The 12,187-nt window shown below is 31.4% G+C and overlaps 2 protein-coding genes and 3 non-coding genes across 5 annotated transcripts; 4 read left to right on the top strand and 1 right to left on the bottom strand.

Annotated features, from left to right (window-relative positions):
- Positions 1 to 2,125: 2,125 nt before the first annotated feature.
- On the top strand, positions 2,126 to 2,197 carry Trnad-guc (transfer RNA aspartic acid (anticodon GUC)). Its single transcript has one exon. It is a non-coding gene; the product is annotated as a tRNA-Asp (tRNA).
- A 2,235-nt stretch (positions 2,198 to 4,432) lies between these two features.
- Positions 4,433 to 6,190, top strand: LOC129917017 (protein bicaudal C-like). Its single transcript, XM_055997360.1, has one exon. It carries the CDS (start codon positions 4,433 to 4,435, stop codon positions 6,188 to 6,190), a length of 1,758 nt encoding a protein of 585 aa, XP_055853335.1.
- A 909-nt stretch (positions 6,191 to 7,099) lies between these two features.
- Trnad-guc (transfer RNA aspartic acid (anticodon GUC)) lies at positions 7,100 to 7,171 on the bottom strand. Its single transcript has one exon. It is a non-coding gene; the product is annotated as a tRNA-Asp (tRNA).
- A 2,233-nt stretch (positions 7,172 to 9,404) lies between these two features.
- Positions 9,405 to 9,476, top strand: Trnad-guc (transfer RNA aspartic acid (anticodon GUC)). The gene has a single exon. It is a non-coding gene; the product is annotated as a tRNA-Asp (tRNA).
- A 759-nt stretch (positions 9,477 to 10,235) lies between these two features.
- On the top strand, positions 10,236 to 11,567 carry LOC129907038 (U5 small nuclear ribonucleoprotein 40 kDa protein-like). The gene is made up of 3 exons (XM_055983080.1): positions 10,236 to 10,606; positions 10,672 to 11,297; positions 11,361 to 11,567. The coding sequence occupies exons 1-3, from the start codon at positions 10,387 to 10,389 to the stop codon at positions 11,565 to 11,567; spliced, it is 1,053 nt and encodes a 350-aa protein (XP_055839055.1). The 5' UTR covers positions 10,236 to 10,386.
- Positions 11,568 to 12,187: the final 620 nt, after the last annotated feature.

Below are 12,187 nucleotides of genomic sequence, written 5' to 3'. Positions count from 1 at the left end.
AAATCGCTAGTAAACTATTTGTAGTACTTTGCCACCACCCAAAGCAACAGGGCTTCTATTGAGGTGAATTAAAAAATTTTCAGCTGTATGATGGCTTAAGGCTTGGCCACACCGGAGGGTATGCGGTAGCGGTATGGGTAGAGGTAACGGTACTTGTATGAACAAAATTTCAAACTGACATATCAACGTTCAGATGTGGAATTTTTTTCATACAAATACTGTTACCGCTACCCGTACCGCTACCGCATACCCTCCGGTGTGGCCAAGCCTTTATTGTTTAATATTTTTCATTGCCTCTTTTAACAGGGGTTAACTATTTAACCCAATTCACACACGGCCTTAGAATAAGAAGTACAGGAAAAGGTGTATATTACACTTACAGTAGGTCTGTTTTTGTTCTTTTCGGACAAAAGTATTAAACCTTTCAAATTTTAAGGAGTGGGGATGAAATCCTCTCAGAGAAAGAAAAATTATGCTAAATCTCAGATTTAAAGTAGGTGAACATCTTGGATTTAGGGTAGGTGAACCCAAGTATGCAGTCTTTATAATTTTGGGACGCTCTTTCGTTTGTCGCAAACCATTTTGTTCTATCTCTTTTAGTTTTTAAGTTTCAGAGAACTTTTTTGTCCAATAGGACATTTTTTTAACGGTTTATCATGTCCTTTTTTGTTCAAAAAACTCCTTTTTTTTGTTACATTGAACAAATGGAAGTACATATATTAAAAAAAAAAAAAAGAATTTCATAACTTCCAACTTGTCCAATATCCACTTTTTTTGATGTTTTGTTCACTATGCATATGAACTTACCTCATATGTCTATTTTGTTGCTTTTTTTAATTATTTTTTTAAATGTATTTACTGTTATAAAGTTTAAAACGAGAACTTAAGCTAAAGAAAACGAATTTCTGGTTTGTTTAACGTTCCTAAAAAATTAATGTATAATTTTTTTAAAACTTTTTGAAAAAATAAAGATTTGAATTAAGAAACAAATAGCTTTTATATTAAAACACATATTATTTTGATTCGAACCAAAAGAAAACACTGTTTGACTTTTAAGTATTCTCGAAATTCTTTATAGCTTTAAACCATAAAACGATTATTTTTGTTCAATTAGATCAATCCACTTTATGTTACTTGTGTTTGTGTTTTCTTCTATGTTGTTCAATATTGAGTGTTTTTTTTTCAATATCCAACATATTTTGAAAACTTTTTGGCATTCCATATGCCATTGTCCAATATCCAAAATGACTTCTATTTGATTTTAATTTATAACTAATTCAAAATAATAGAAAAATTATTTCTATTACTTGTTTTAAAAATAAAATTGTCAAGGGTTGCAGAAAAAAAAATAATTTAAAAACAACATTTTCTGATATCAACCAAAATTTTCATTCTGAACTTTAAAAATCGATTTCCCAAAATTTTGAAAAAATGGACATTGCACAAGATAGCGGCCTAGCGACGAAAAGGAGCTTTAATTTGAAATTATATTCGCCTTTTAATTCGATAGGTTCAAAGAGCCGCAGCGTATTATTTGAAACTTTTTCCTGAATTATTCTTAGTTTTGCATATACCTACTTTAGGTCGTTGTTAAGAATCTATCATTTTTATTTTATTGTGAAAAAGTTCCTTAACTCACCGACCAACATACCGAAAAACAAGACTTTATTAAAAACAAAACTCACTTTCATCGCTTCGTACCTTAAAACAGGCTTCGTTTCGAAACTGACAACCTTTGACTCGGAAGGTTTGAGAAGAAGATGGTATTGCCTTTAATTTGACACCAATATCGTCTTCTAGCTCTATGAGATGCAAAATACACTTTACAACGCCAATCCTGCCAGGATGTGGACGGGAAGGGAAGACATGTGGTTCTCGAAACTACTAAAACTAATAGCCCTCTTTCACTTCCAATTTGAAATTTTCTTTAACTCGATGAGTTGAGCGTTTCTGCAGTGGCCGCCCTGTCTAATAATAAGGGTATATTCTATAACAAATACTTAATTGAAACGAGTAATCATTTCATAGTTTTATTTTTATTTAATTTATTTGCTAATTTTAGATTAAATAAATTTAGTTTAGTATGAATATTTGCGAAAATATTTTTTTCTTTCAGTTTTCAACATCCTCGATAGTATAGTGGTCAGTATCCCCGCCTGTCACGCGGGAGACCGGGGTTCAATTCCCCGTCGGGGAGACAATAAGTGATGTTGTTTTTTTTTTTTTTTTTTCTTAATACTGTACAAAAAATACACAACAACGATATGAATAAATAAATTGATCTAAAAAAATATTTTATTACAAAGCAAACTTCTTAATTTCTTTGTAGCGAATCGAATCCAGTTTTCCTTGAATTTTCTGTAAAGTGATCCGTGGTTGAGATATTGGTAGTCAAAGTCTAAAGTATGATTTTTGGTTTGATGTATGATATTGGAGTTAAAAAAAAAATCGTAGAAGCTTGAAACGAAAAGAATCTTTAAAGCCAAATCAATAGCCTTTTCTAAAAATAATAGTCATTTTATCAGAAAAAATTTTCCCACTTTCTGAAGAGAAAAGTAAAAACAAAAAAAAATTTGAAAATTTTGGTTTGTGAACAGTTCCAACGATTTAGCTATTTTACTATTAGAAATAAAATTTGTAGTCATAAAATCTTAAAACTAGAAGAATGTAGCTCGCACATGCTTTTAAATTTGTCATGATGCGATCATTTTTTACTGAGATACAGCCTATCGAAAATCACAATCACGATTTTTTTTTGTTCCATTAATTTTTTGGACTAGTGTGTATGTTGTCTAGTAACTTTATCGATTCGTAGAAGAAAATCGAACAGTAGTTCTGATGCCCAAAATTTTCAGTTTTTTATTTTATTTAAGCTCTTAAGGACTTCTCTTTCACGATTTGTCTGTTATAGCTTTAACCCTTAACTGATGTGGTGAAATTTACTGACGTATCTAAAGTCGTAGGTCCAGTGGACCCAGGTGTTTTTAAATGATAAAACAAAATACAAAATTAAATATTTTTACAAATTTCTTTATAAAAATTTCAAATATAACATTTTCCAAACCAGTTAAGAAAATAAAAAAAATGGGAAAACTTGTTTTCAAAATAAAATTTCCACTTTAAAATTCAGTCGCAACGGTTTTTTTTAAATTTTTAAAAAAGGCGTGGGTCCCCTGGACCCACCACATCAGTTAAGGGTTAAAGAAAATCTCATAAAATGTCCAATAAAATGAATCTAAAAACATCACATTAGGACTAATGGTTTCAAAGATATTGAAAATCGATATATTTTTTAAATACAGCTTTTAGTTCAAGGAGAGTCCGGTCCTTTCTGTTCTCTTCAAAAGTTGATTCGTTCTAACGATATAATGTACATGTTGTTTTGGTATTGACTTTTTTAAAAATCGTAAATTTGATGAACAAAAATATTCGTTTTTCCATACTGAAAAGCTAATTTAGCCCTAATTTTTCATTCGTCAGTTAGACTATCAGAAGAATACAAAAACGTTTATCGTAGCAATAAGTCTTAACTGGACGTTTATCTGGCTAATGAAAAATTGGCTCGTAGCAGAACATTATCAAATCTTTGCATCATCAAAAATAAAAACAAAAACCTACCCTTTTTGGACATTATTATTCAACATTATAATAATTGTTATTATATCTAAGAATAATATGATAAAGAAAAATCACAAACAATAAGGGACACTTTAAAATTTGAGAATACAATGATATCATAATTACTAACATATTTTCAACACCTCGCAAATATTTTGAAAAATTCAATGAATTTTTTTTGTCATTTGAGGTATACCTATTAAAGGATTTTTATTTTTTGAAAATATTTGTTCCAAACGAAGTAAAACAATGCAAACATTCTGAAATAGTAATTAAAGAATAGGGATTAACTCAACATGACATAATCAGGCTTAATAAATTAATTTTCATGCAAAAATAAAATGAATCATAGAGAACATGCATTCAATCATTGTTATGGGTGCAATAAATACTTATGTTGAAATAACAAGTCTTTCTATTCGTCTACCTGCGGAAAGTAATTAGGAAAAAGATTGAAGCAAAAATCTAGTTGATTACTATTTACGCCCTTATTGATCCTATGCTAATTTCAAAATGAATATTTAGCATCCTTCCAGGTATATTTTTATTCAATCTAAAAAATAATTTTTACTATATAAACCTTTACCAAATCTGTTTTCATTATCAGTTCTATTCAAAGTTTTAAACAATACAGTTTTATAAAAAAAAATATCTGAAATATTAAAATTTACATTTTACATTAATTGAAAGATAAATAAATTGAAACATTAAAGTCTCTTAAAAATATTAAAAACTAGTAAAAAAAAGTTCATTGAAAAACAAGTGTTTTAAAAAAAGTTAACAAGTTTAAATTAAAAAGTGTTTCTTAGAAAAAATGTTCACTCCAGATATTTCGAACGAAAAACCATTATATTCTGACGTAGTTGCTATTCCCAGATACGTGGCAATGCAAAGTCAGCTATCATCTTCATCTACCGAAACTACAGACAGTGAAAATGATCATTCTCTGAATGAACTAGAGCTTCCAAATACAAGTCATTTGGGAAAAGAAACATTTAAAATCGATCGTCGCAAACTCGAAACAATGATCCAGTCACCAAGTCAAACCATTGGTTTGGTTAATGAAGCAGAGCATTTCTTCGATAAAATCATGAAAACTACAGACACCTTCATTTCATGGCCAAGAAACTTAAGGATTGGAGCTAGAACAAGAAAGGATCCATTTATTAACATTGTTGGCAGACCTAATGACATAAACTGGGCTAAGGGGCTTATTCTAGCTAGCTTGGCTACCAGAGGTCCACTATTAAAAATGAAAATAATTATTGCTGATACTGATCATGCACATATCATTGGTCGGAATGGAATCAATGTCAAGGGCATCATGGATCAAACGGACACTCATATTCATTTTCCCGATTCAAATCGTCGAACTGTGACTGAGAAAAGGCATCAAGTATCGATTTATGGAACACTGGAGAGTATTGAACAGGCCAGAACTTACCTCCGTTCATCAACCCCGCTGGTGATGTCCTTCGAGCTGCCATTTGGACTACCGCAACCAAAAACTGACTTACCAGATATCAAGCAAGTGGAAGCAGATTTTGGGGTAAAAATAATCTTCATGGCAATCCCGAATAAAAGTTCCTATTTTGCCATCATCAAAGGCACCGAAGAAGGCGTAGATAAGCTAAAAGAAGCTGTAAAAATGTTTGTCAGAGCAACTTGTGGTTCCAGAGCAGAATATACATTATCCAACATAAAGTTGGAGGTTTCAAAACACCTCTTTGATTTGTCAAGAGAAGAAAATGCTATAAACCTGTTTGAACTGCAGAAAAAGACCGGGACACTTATTTCATTTCCGGACTCCAATGATGATGGACAAAAGATCACAATAACAGGACCAATCGAAGGTATCTACGAGGCAAAGAATCAAATAATCTCACAACTTCCAATCGAGTTGACATTTGATATTATTGACAACCCATTCTACACTCCTGAAATTATGAGCCTTGGAATGAAATACGGAATATCAATAAGCATGCAACACAAGGAAAAGGATAATACTGTTGCAATCACAATGAAATCGGAGGAAAAAATTATCTCCCACATATTCGAAGCTCATCAAGAAATAGCCGAAATGCAGAACACTTCTCGTGATGAGACCGAATTCCCTAAAGCCTATTTCCTTGTCGAGCCATCCTATAGAAAAGCATTGGAAAACAATATCAACAGTGATCTAAATAAATATGAGGAAATCTCAAGGAAAATATGGGCCCCCCTTGAACCAAATACAGAGAGCAATTTCTTGCATGTTCAACCATCAGCCGTCGATTCTGGCATAAGTTCATTATATTATAACTTGGATAACAATACTCGTGAACTATTTGAACAAAATATTGAAGCCCTTCCACCAGCATCATTTTCACCAGGAGCAACATGCAGCAGTGACGATAGCTCTCAAGGAAGCGATTGGTCATTAATGAGAGAAGTTCATAATGATAATCAACATTATGAGTGTGATTTTGATTCAGAAGATATGGAAGTTGCTTTTATTTTTATGGCATCTACTAAAAATATTACCCCAGTTTACCCTAATGCCCCAGGAGCTGAGAGGGTTTGCAGAAGATAAATCAAACTTAAGTCGAATTTATTCGAACTAACACAAAGGACATCTACGTCTGGATAATTATACACAATTTAAGATTCTCCCGCTTAAATATGATGACTCGAACTTAATTTTGAATTTTTTTCGTAAATAAACATACCTAACTGTAAAAACACATTTTATTAGTTTTTCTTACACAAATGCTTTATTATTCTTGATTGCCGAAATTTTTGTTTCAGTTTTTTTTCAACAAAGTCAAATTTAAGTATAATCAAATACATACATTTTACAGTTTCGTTTTGCGTCAGGATACTAATTATTCATTTCAAGGGGTTAGTCTACTCATGAGTAAAAATCTAGTGTTACTAACAATTACCACACTACATTATTCAGAAGATCTTGTGTTTATTAAAGTACTAGATCTACTACTCAGTAGTCTACGACCTCCAAAGAAGTTCGTCAAAAGTATCTTCAACTAATACTTTACTACCTAACTATTTTCAAGAACGCACTTTTCACGAAATCAATACAATTTCTATTTACTCGGCTAGAAGCGTATGAATAGAAGTATTCTTAAATGTAATAGATCATCCCATTGTCCATTGGAACGCGGCTGTTAACACAACTTCAATTTTCTTACGAAATGCAATAATAGCCCTGTTCCATTGGAGGTGGTAGTTTACTCGTGAGTAAAAATCTAGTACAAGAACTACACATTCCTATCTCCTCGAGTAGATGATCATGTGTTAATTCTAGTGCTAGATCAACTCATAAGTAAACTACCACCTCCAATGGAACGGAGCTAATAACTCAACACCCTTTTATGTGGTGTTAGTGAGATAATGAATAGAACTTCCGTCACGATTATAACAGTGACTTTTTGTATGGTAAAAATAATAATACAAAATTAAAAAAAAAAATTATCATCTCTTCCTCCCCGACGGGGAATTGAACCCCGGTCTCCCGCGTGACAGGCGGGGATACTGACCACTATACTATCGAGGATGTTGAAATTTGTGTGTCAATTATACAATTTGCTGTTTATTCTCATTTTGGTGGATAATATAATTACTATTACACATTAGATACTTTAGTTTTTTGTTTAATTAAAGATTGCGTTGCTCACTAAAATTAGTTTTTTATCTATTCTTCTTGTGGGTAGGGAGTAAGGATCAGTGTTGCTCCCTTCTGCAATTATTGCTGTGTTTTCGCTTCAAATTTTGTCTCTAAAAATTCTCTACGTACAATCAGAAAGTAATAACTAAACACAACAATTTCAGAAAATATGTATAAAAATAAAAAAAAAATTGCATTGTGTTTGTCTCTTAAGTTGACAAAAACGTGTTTTTTTCAAGAAAGTACAAATTAATAACTTTTGTATTCGATACCTATAAAAATTGTATAGAAGAGTTTTAGAAAATTAAAGGTGAACAATCTTTTCTTGGAAGGTTTCTTCAAAATTTTGATAAAAAGATGAATTTCACGAGTGAGAAAAATAGGAGTTATGATATTCAGCCAATTCTATATCGAATGAGCAAAAAAATTGGTACAAACTGCTTTGTCACCCATAAACATATCAACATATTATAATTGCGCTGTACTATTCCTCTTTGTCACATTTCACATACAAATCTAAACTATAAGATCGCAAAAGCCGTTTTTGAAAAAAAAAAACTTTTCTACTTTGGTTAACTTAAAGTTACCGTTAGTTTTGTTGATAAAATAAAAAATTCAATTTGCCATCTGTGGAATCACCCAAAACCAAGAAGAAATTCGCAGTATTAGCAAAGCGGTTTAAGCCAGAACTATAATTGTCAGATCGTCGGATGCAAACGGAGGGGAACAGCGCTCGCAACCGCACTCGACGGATGAAAACTTATCGAAAATACAAAGAAAACAACAACAATTGACAGTAGCTTCCGACTCCATCCGCCAATTATAGTTCTGGCTTTAGTATCTTTCTCGAGGTAACAGAATTTCTAGCCCAACTTTTTTGTCATTCTCCATAAATGTGTTTTTTTACTTGCGATATAGGTACTATATATCAAGTTATGCATTCGTACAAAAAAAAATTTGAGATAACATTTTTCCATAACATTACTATGGTAGACAATGCCAAAAAAGTGGGTCCCGGAAGTCCGTCTGTCTGTCTGTCAGTCTGTCAGTCTGTCAGTCTGTCAGTCTGTCAGTCTGTCAGTCTGTCAGTCTGTCAGTCTGTCAGTCTGTCAGTCTGTCAGTCTGTCAGTCTGTCTGTCTGTCTGTATAAGGAGCTACAGCCTAAACGGATGGACCGATTGATGTCAAACCTGGTATGCAGCGTTATTTGGCGACTCTACAGAGGGGTTTTTGGAATTAATTTTTTTGGACCAAAAATAACGGTACTTGTCATATACCGATTTTAGTAAAATTGAAATATCTCGAAAACGGCTCCAACGATTTTGTTTAAAAAATTCAAGTGTTAGTTTAAAGTTTAGGTCTATCTTCTAATGAAAAAATTTTTTTTTGAAAATCATTATTAACGGTACCTGCCATAGAACCGTTTTTTTTCAAATCCGATTATCTCCAAAACTGCTTATTCGATTTCAACGAAACTTTTTGTGAAGAAGCATTTATATAATTTAAATATAAGCCAAAAATTAAATTTTGGAAAAAATAATTTTTGGATTTTTAAAAAAATTTTGAAAATTTTTTTTTGAAAAATCAAATTTTCGAAAACGGTACATTTAATTTTTTTGAAATTTTGTTTTTAAATGTTGATTAGTGATTTCTACAAAATGGCATACCAATTTTGTTTTTAAACTTTTTTTCCAAAAAATTATTAATAAAAAATTAGTTTTTTAAAAAACGGCTCTAACGATTTTGAAATTTTTTTTTTTCAAAAATGCATGTTAATTTATCAATCAAAACTGCATACTTGTTTTGGAGGGCAATTTAATTTCAGATTTTATTTTATTTTTTTTAAAAAACGAATTTTATTTTTTTTTCTATATAAAAAGTCTTAAAAATTTAAACAACTTTAACTCTAAGAGCAAGTTCGTGCGACCCCAGTCGTGCATTTTATTTTCAATTATTTCTAAATCTACCCCATATAGTAGTTAGAGCTACCTACATAAATTAATCACATGTAAAAATACATACATACATACAAGAAAATAATTAAATACTCGCGTATGTATAATTTTTATTCGACAAATCATGGATGTACACAAAATATTTTATTAGCACCGAATTTTCAACATCCTCGATAGTATAGTGGTCAGTATCCCCGCCTGTCACGCGGGAGACCGGGGTTCAATTCCCCGTCGGGGAGATAGAGATGATAATTTTTTTTTTTTATTCTAATATAATTTTGGTTGAATATATAAGTACCTATAGAAAATTAATATTTTTCATCCCCTAATTAAAAAATTCATAACAACTGATAAACGGCTCTATAATTTATTCTAGTACCTACTACAGTATTAAAGTCTTATTTTTTAACAAAAGGGGCACTAATCGAAGATTCTTGCAGTCAAGATTTTTTTATGCAGCAGAAATGTTTCTTGGGGACTAAAAAGTAATAAAAAATCTTTTTTTTTTAAACTTTTATTTAACTATTCGCTTTTGCGGGTTTAATTTGTTAAAAAATGCATACTTTTACGTACTATCACTCATGTTGACGTTAATAACTCTGTTAATAATAACGGTAAAAACTTAAACAATGGCTCTATTTTGAGAAGAAATATGACTCTTTTTCACTGCGTTTCAATAAAATTAATATCATTTTTAAGTTTTTTGGAACTATCTTTTGGAACTTTTTGACTAGTGTAATCGAATGGGGCAGAAAAAATCGAACGGACTTAGAATTGAATATCTGAAGATTTAAAAGTGATCTCAATTTTATTGAAACGCAGTCAAAAAGAGTCATATTTATTCTGCAAAAATTTCGAAAGACAAGAATAATGCTTGAGAAATACATTCTTAAGTTCGGAGTTTAGAGGTTGTTACAAGGAGTTTGTATTTAGCTAATCATCTAACTACCTTAATTACCTTTGATTTTCATCAGCTTATACCTGTATTTTAAGTAGGAGCTTATACGATACCTGGCCTGTGCTAATCGCTATTTCCAAACTATAAATAGCCAACGTCGACTATTGATTAGCATTATTTCAATATCAGGACTCTTTGAGTGTGTTTCTTAACAGGTTTTACATTTTACTTAAACATTTATTGAATTCACAATGGCCACAAAACGTCTACCCAGTATGCCAGGATTAATCCAAGTTAACAAAAGTTCAAAAATGGAATTAAACTGCGGAACGATCATAGCAGGAATACGAAGGACATCTCATTTATATTCGCAAATTGTGCGACTGGAAAATCATCAAGGCATTATCAATACTTGTAAATTTCATCCTCATGGCGAACTAGTCATGTCAGCTGGTTTTGATAAGCAGATTTGTAAGTTTGAACTCTTTCTCCCTGCTTCTGAAAACTTGCTAACTCTTGTATGTATATTATTTCAGATATTCGTTGTGTCTATAATTCAAATGGAATTGTTATGACCATGAACGGTCATGCAAACACAATAACAGAGGCTCAATTTTCATCAGATGGCTCGACCTTGTATACCAGTTTCCTGGACAGCTCTGTTGGAATTTGGGACATAGCAACTGGGTGTAATCTTGAACTTCTGGATGATCATTACAGTGAAGTGAACACTGTGCAAAATAATAAAAATACCCATCACATTATTTGCTCCGGGTCAACTGATGGTACAGTCCGCCTATGGGACACTCGTGAGCAACATGCAGTTCAGGTTCTAAGGTGTAACTTTCAAGTTCTGGCATCTTGTTTCGACGACAGAGGTGATCATATTTTTAGTGCTGGAGATGATAATTGTATACAAATCTGGGACATTCGTCGGAACGAACTTGTAAGCACATTGGAAGGACACGAAGAACTGATTTCTGGTCTTGCACTATCACCTTGCGGATCATTCCTGCTTTCAAACTCTTTGGACGCAACTCTTCGTATTTGGGATATGCGACCTTTTATGGATTTCGATCGTTGTGTAGACCTTTTTCCCTCTATCCAAAATATTGACGAAGAAAACATAATGCGATGCACTTGGTCAAAAGATGGAAAGATGGTTAGTTTGACATAAATAATTTTGTGATAAAATAAGGTTTAACCATAATTATTTTTCATTTAGATTGCTGCCGGAACTTCAACAAATCATGTTAACATTTGGGATATCAACAATCGTGAACTAATGCATAAGTTAGAAGGTCATGAAAGCAGCGTAATTGATGTTGATTTTCATCCACATGAGCCAATTATTGTATCTGGATCGAGCTATGAGAATTTGTATATGCATGAACTACCATGTGTTTTAGAGTTTGAAGAAGAAGATATATAAAAAAAATTAAAACATGTTTTTGTATATAGCTGTAATTTGTATATGTTGATAGATGATAATAAAATAAAAAACCTTTTCTAATTACTATATAAAAAGATAACTTTTTTTACTTATTAAAACTACAAAACTTAATTTACTTATTAATCATTTTTGGTTGGGCGCCATTTATTTCTTACTTTTTGTATTTGCAATGTTTTTGAGTTGGTCTTGTTGTTTGAAAAAAGAAAAATATAATAAAAATTAACAAGTATATGACAAAACCTGCATATCGATTAATTTATCGTATTTCACAACTCCAAGGTTTCAAAGTTTTAAATTTTAATATCCAATGGATTCTCAATAAATAAAAAATAAAATGCACGGCTAGGTCACACTTTCTTCTTATGGTAGAGTTGCTTAGAATGTAAAAGGTTTTTATATAATACAAGAATAATTTTAATTTATTCTTTAATTTTAAAAGAAAGGTAAGAACTAAGAAGTATTACAAATTTGTTTTTTAAATTACGAAAATACCTATTTAAATTGTTTCAACCTTCAAAATAAAGAACGTCATTAGATTCCTTGCATAACAATGAAGTTTTGGATTTTTTTTTTTGAAAATTGTAACAGCCGTTTCTCAA

Source organism: Episyrphus balteatus, chromosome 1 (genome assembly GCF_945859705.1).
Source record: "Episyrphus balteatus chromosome 1, idEpiBalt1.1, whole genome shotgun sequence".
NCBI lineage: Eukaryota > Metazoa > Arthropoda > Insecta > Diptera > Syrphidae > Episyrphus > Episyrphus balteatus.
Note: the sequence above shows the minus strand (reverse complement) of the source record. Positions and strands in the feature narration are given on the sequence as shown.

Excerpts from the sequence above, each read along its gene's own strand:
- LOC129917017 (XM_055997360.1), top strand. The coding sequence starts at position 4,433 with ATGTTCACTCCAGATATTTCGAACGAAAAACCATTATATTCTGACGTA.
- LOC129907038 (XM_055983080.1), top strand. The coding sequence starts at position 10,387 with ATGGCCACAAAACGTCTACCCAGTATGCCAGGATTAATCCAAGTTAAC. Across the intron at positions 10,607-10,671 it reads TGGTTTTGATAAGCAGATTT|ATATTCGTTGTGTCTATAAT; the intron begins GTAAGTTTGAAC and ends ATATTATTTCAG. Across the intron at positions 11,298-11,360 it reads GGTCAAAAGATGGAAAGATG|ATTGCTGCCGGAACTTCAAC; the intron begins GTTAGTTTGACA and ends TTTTTCATTTAG.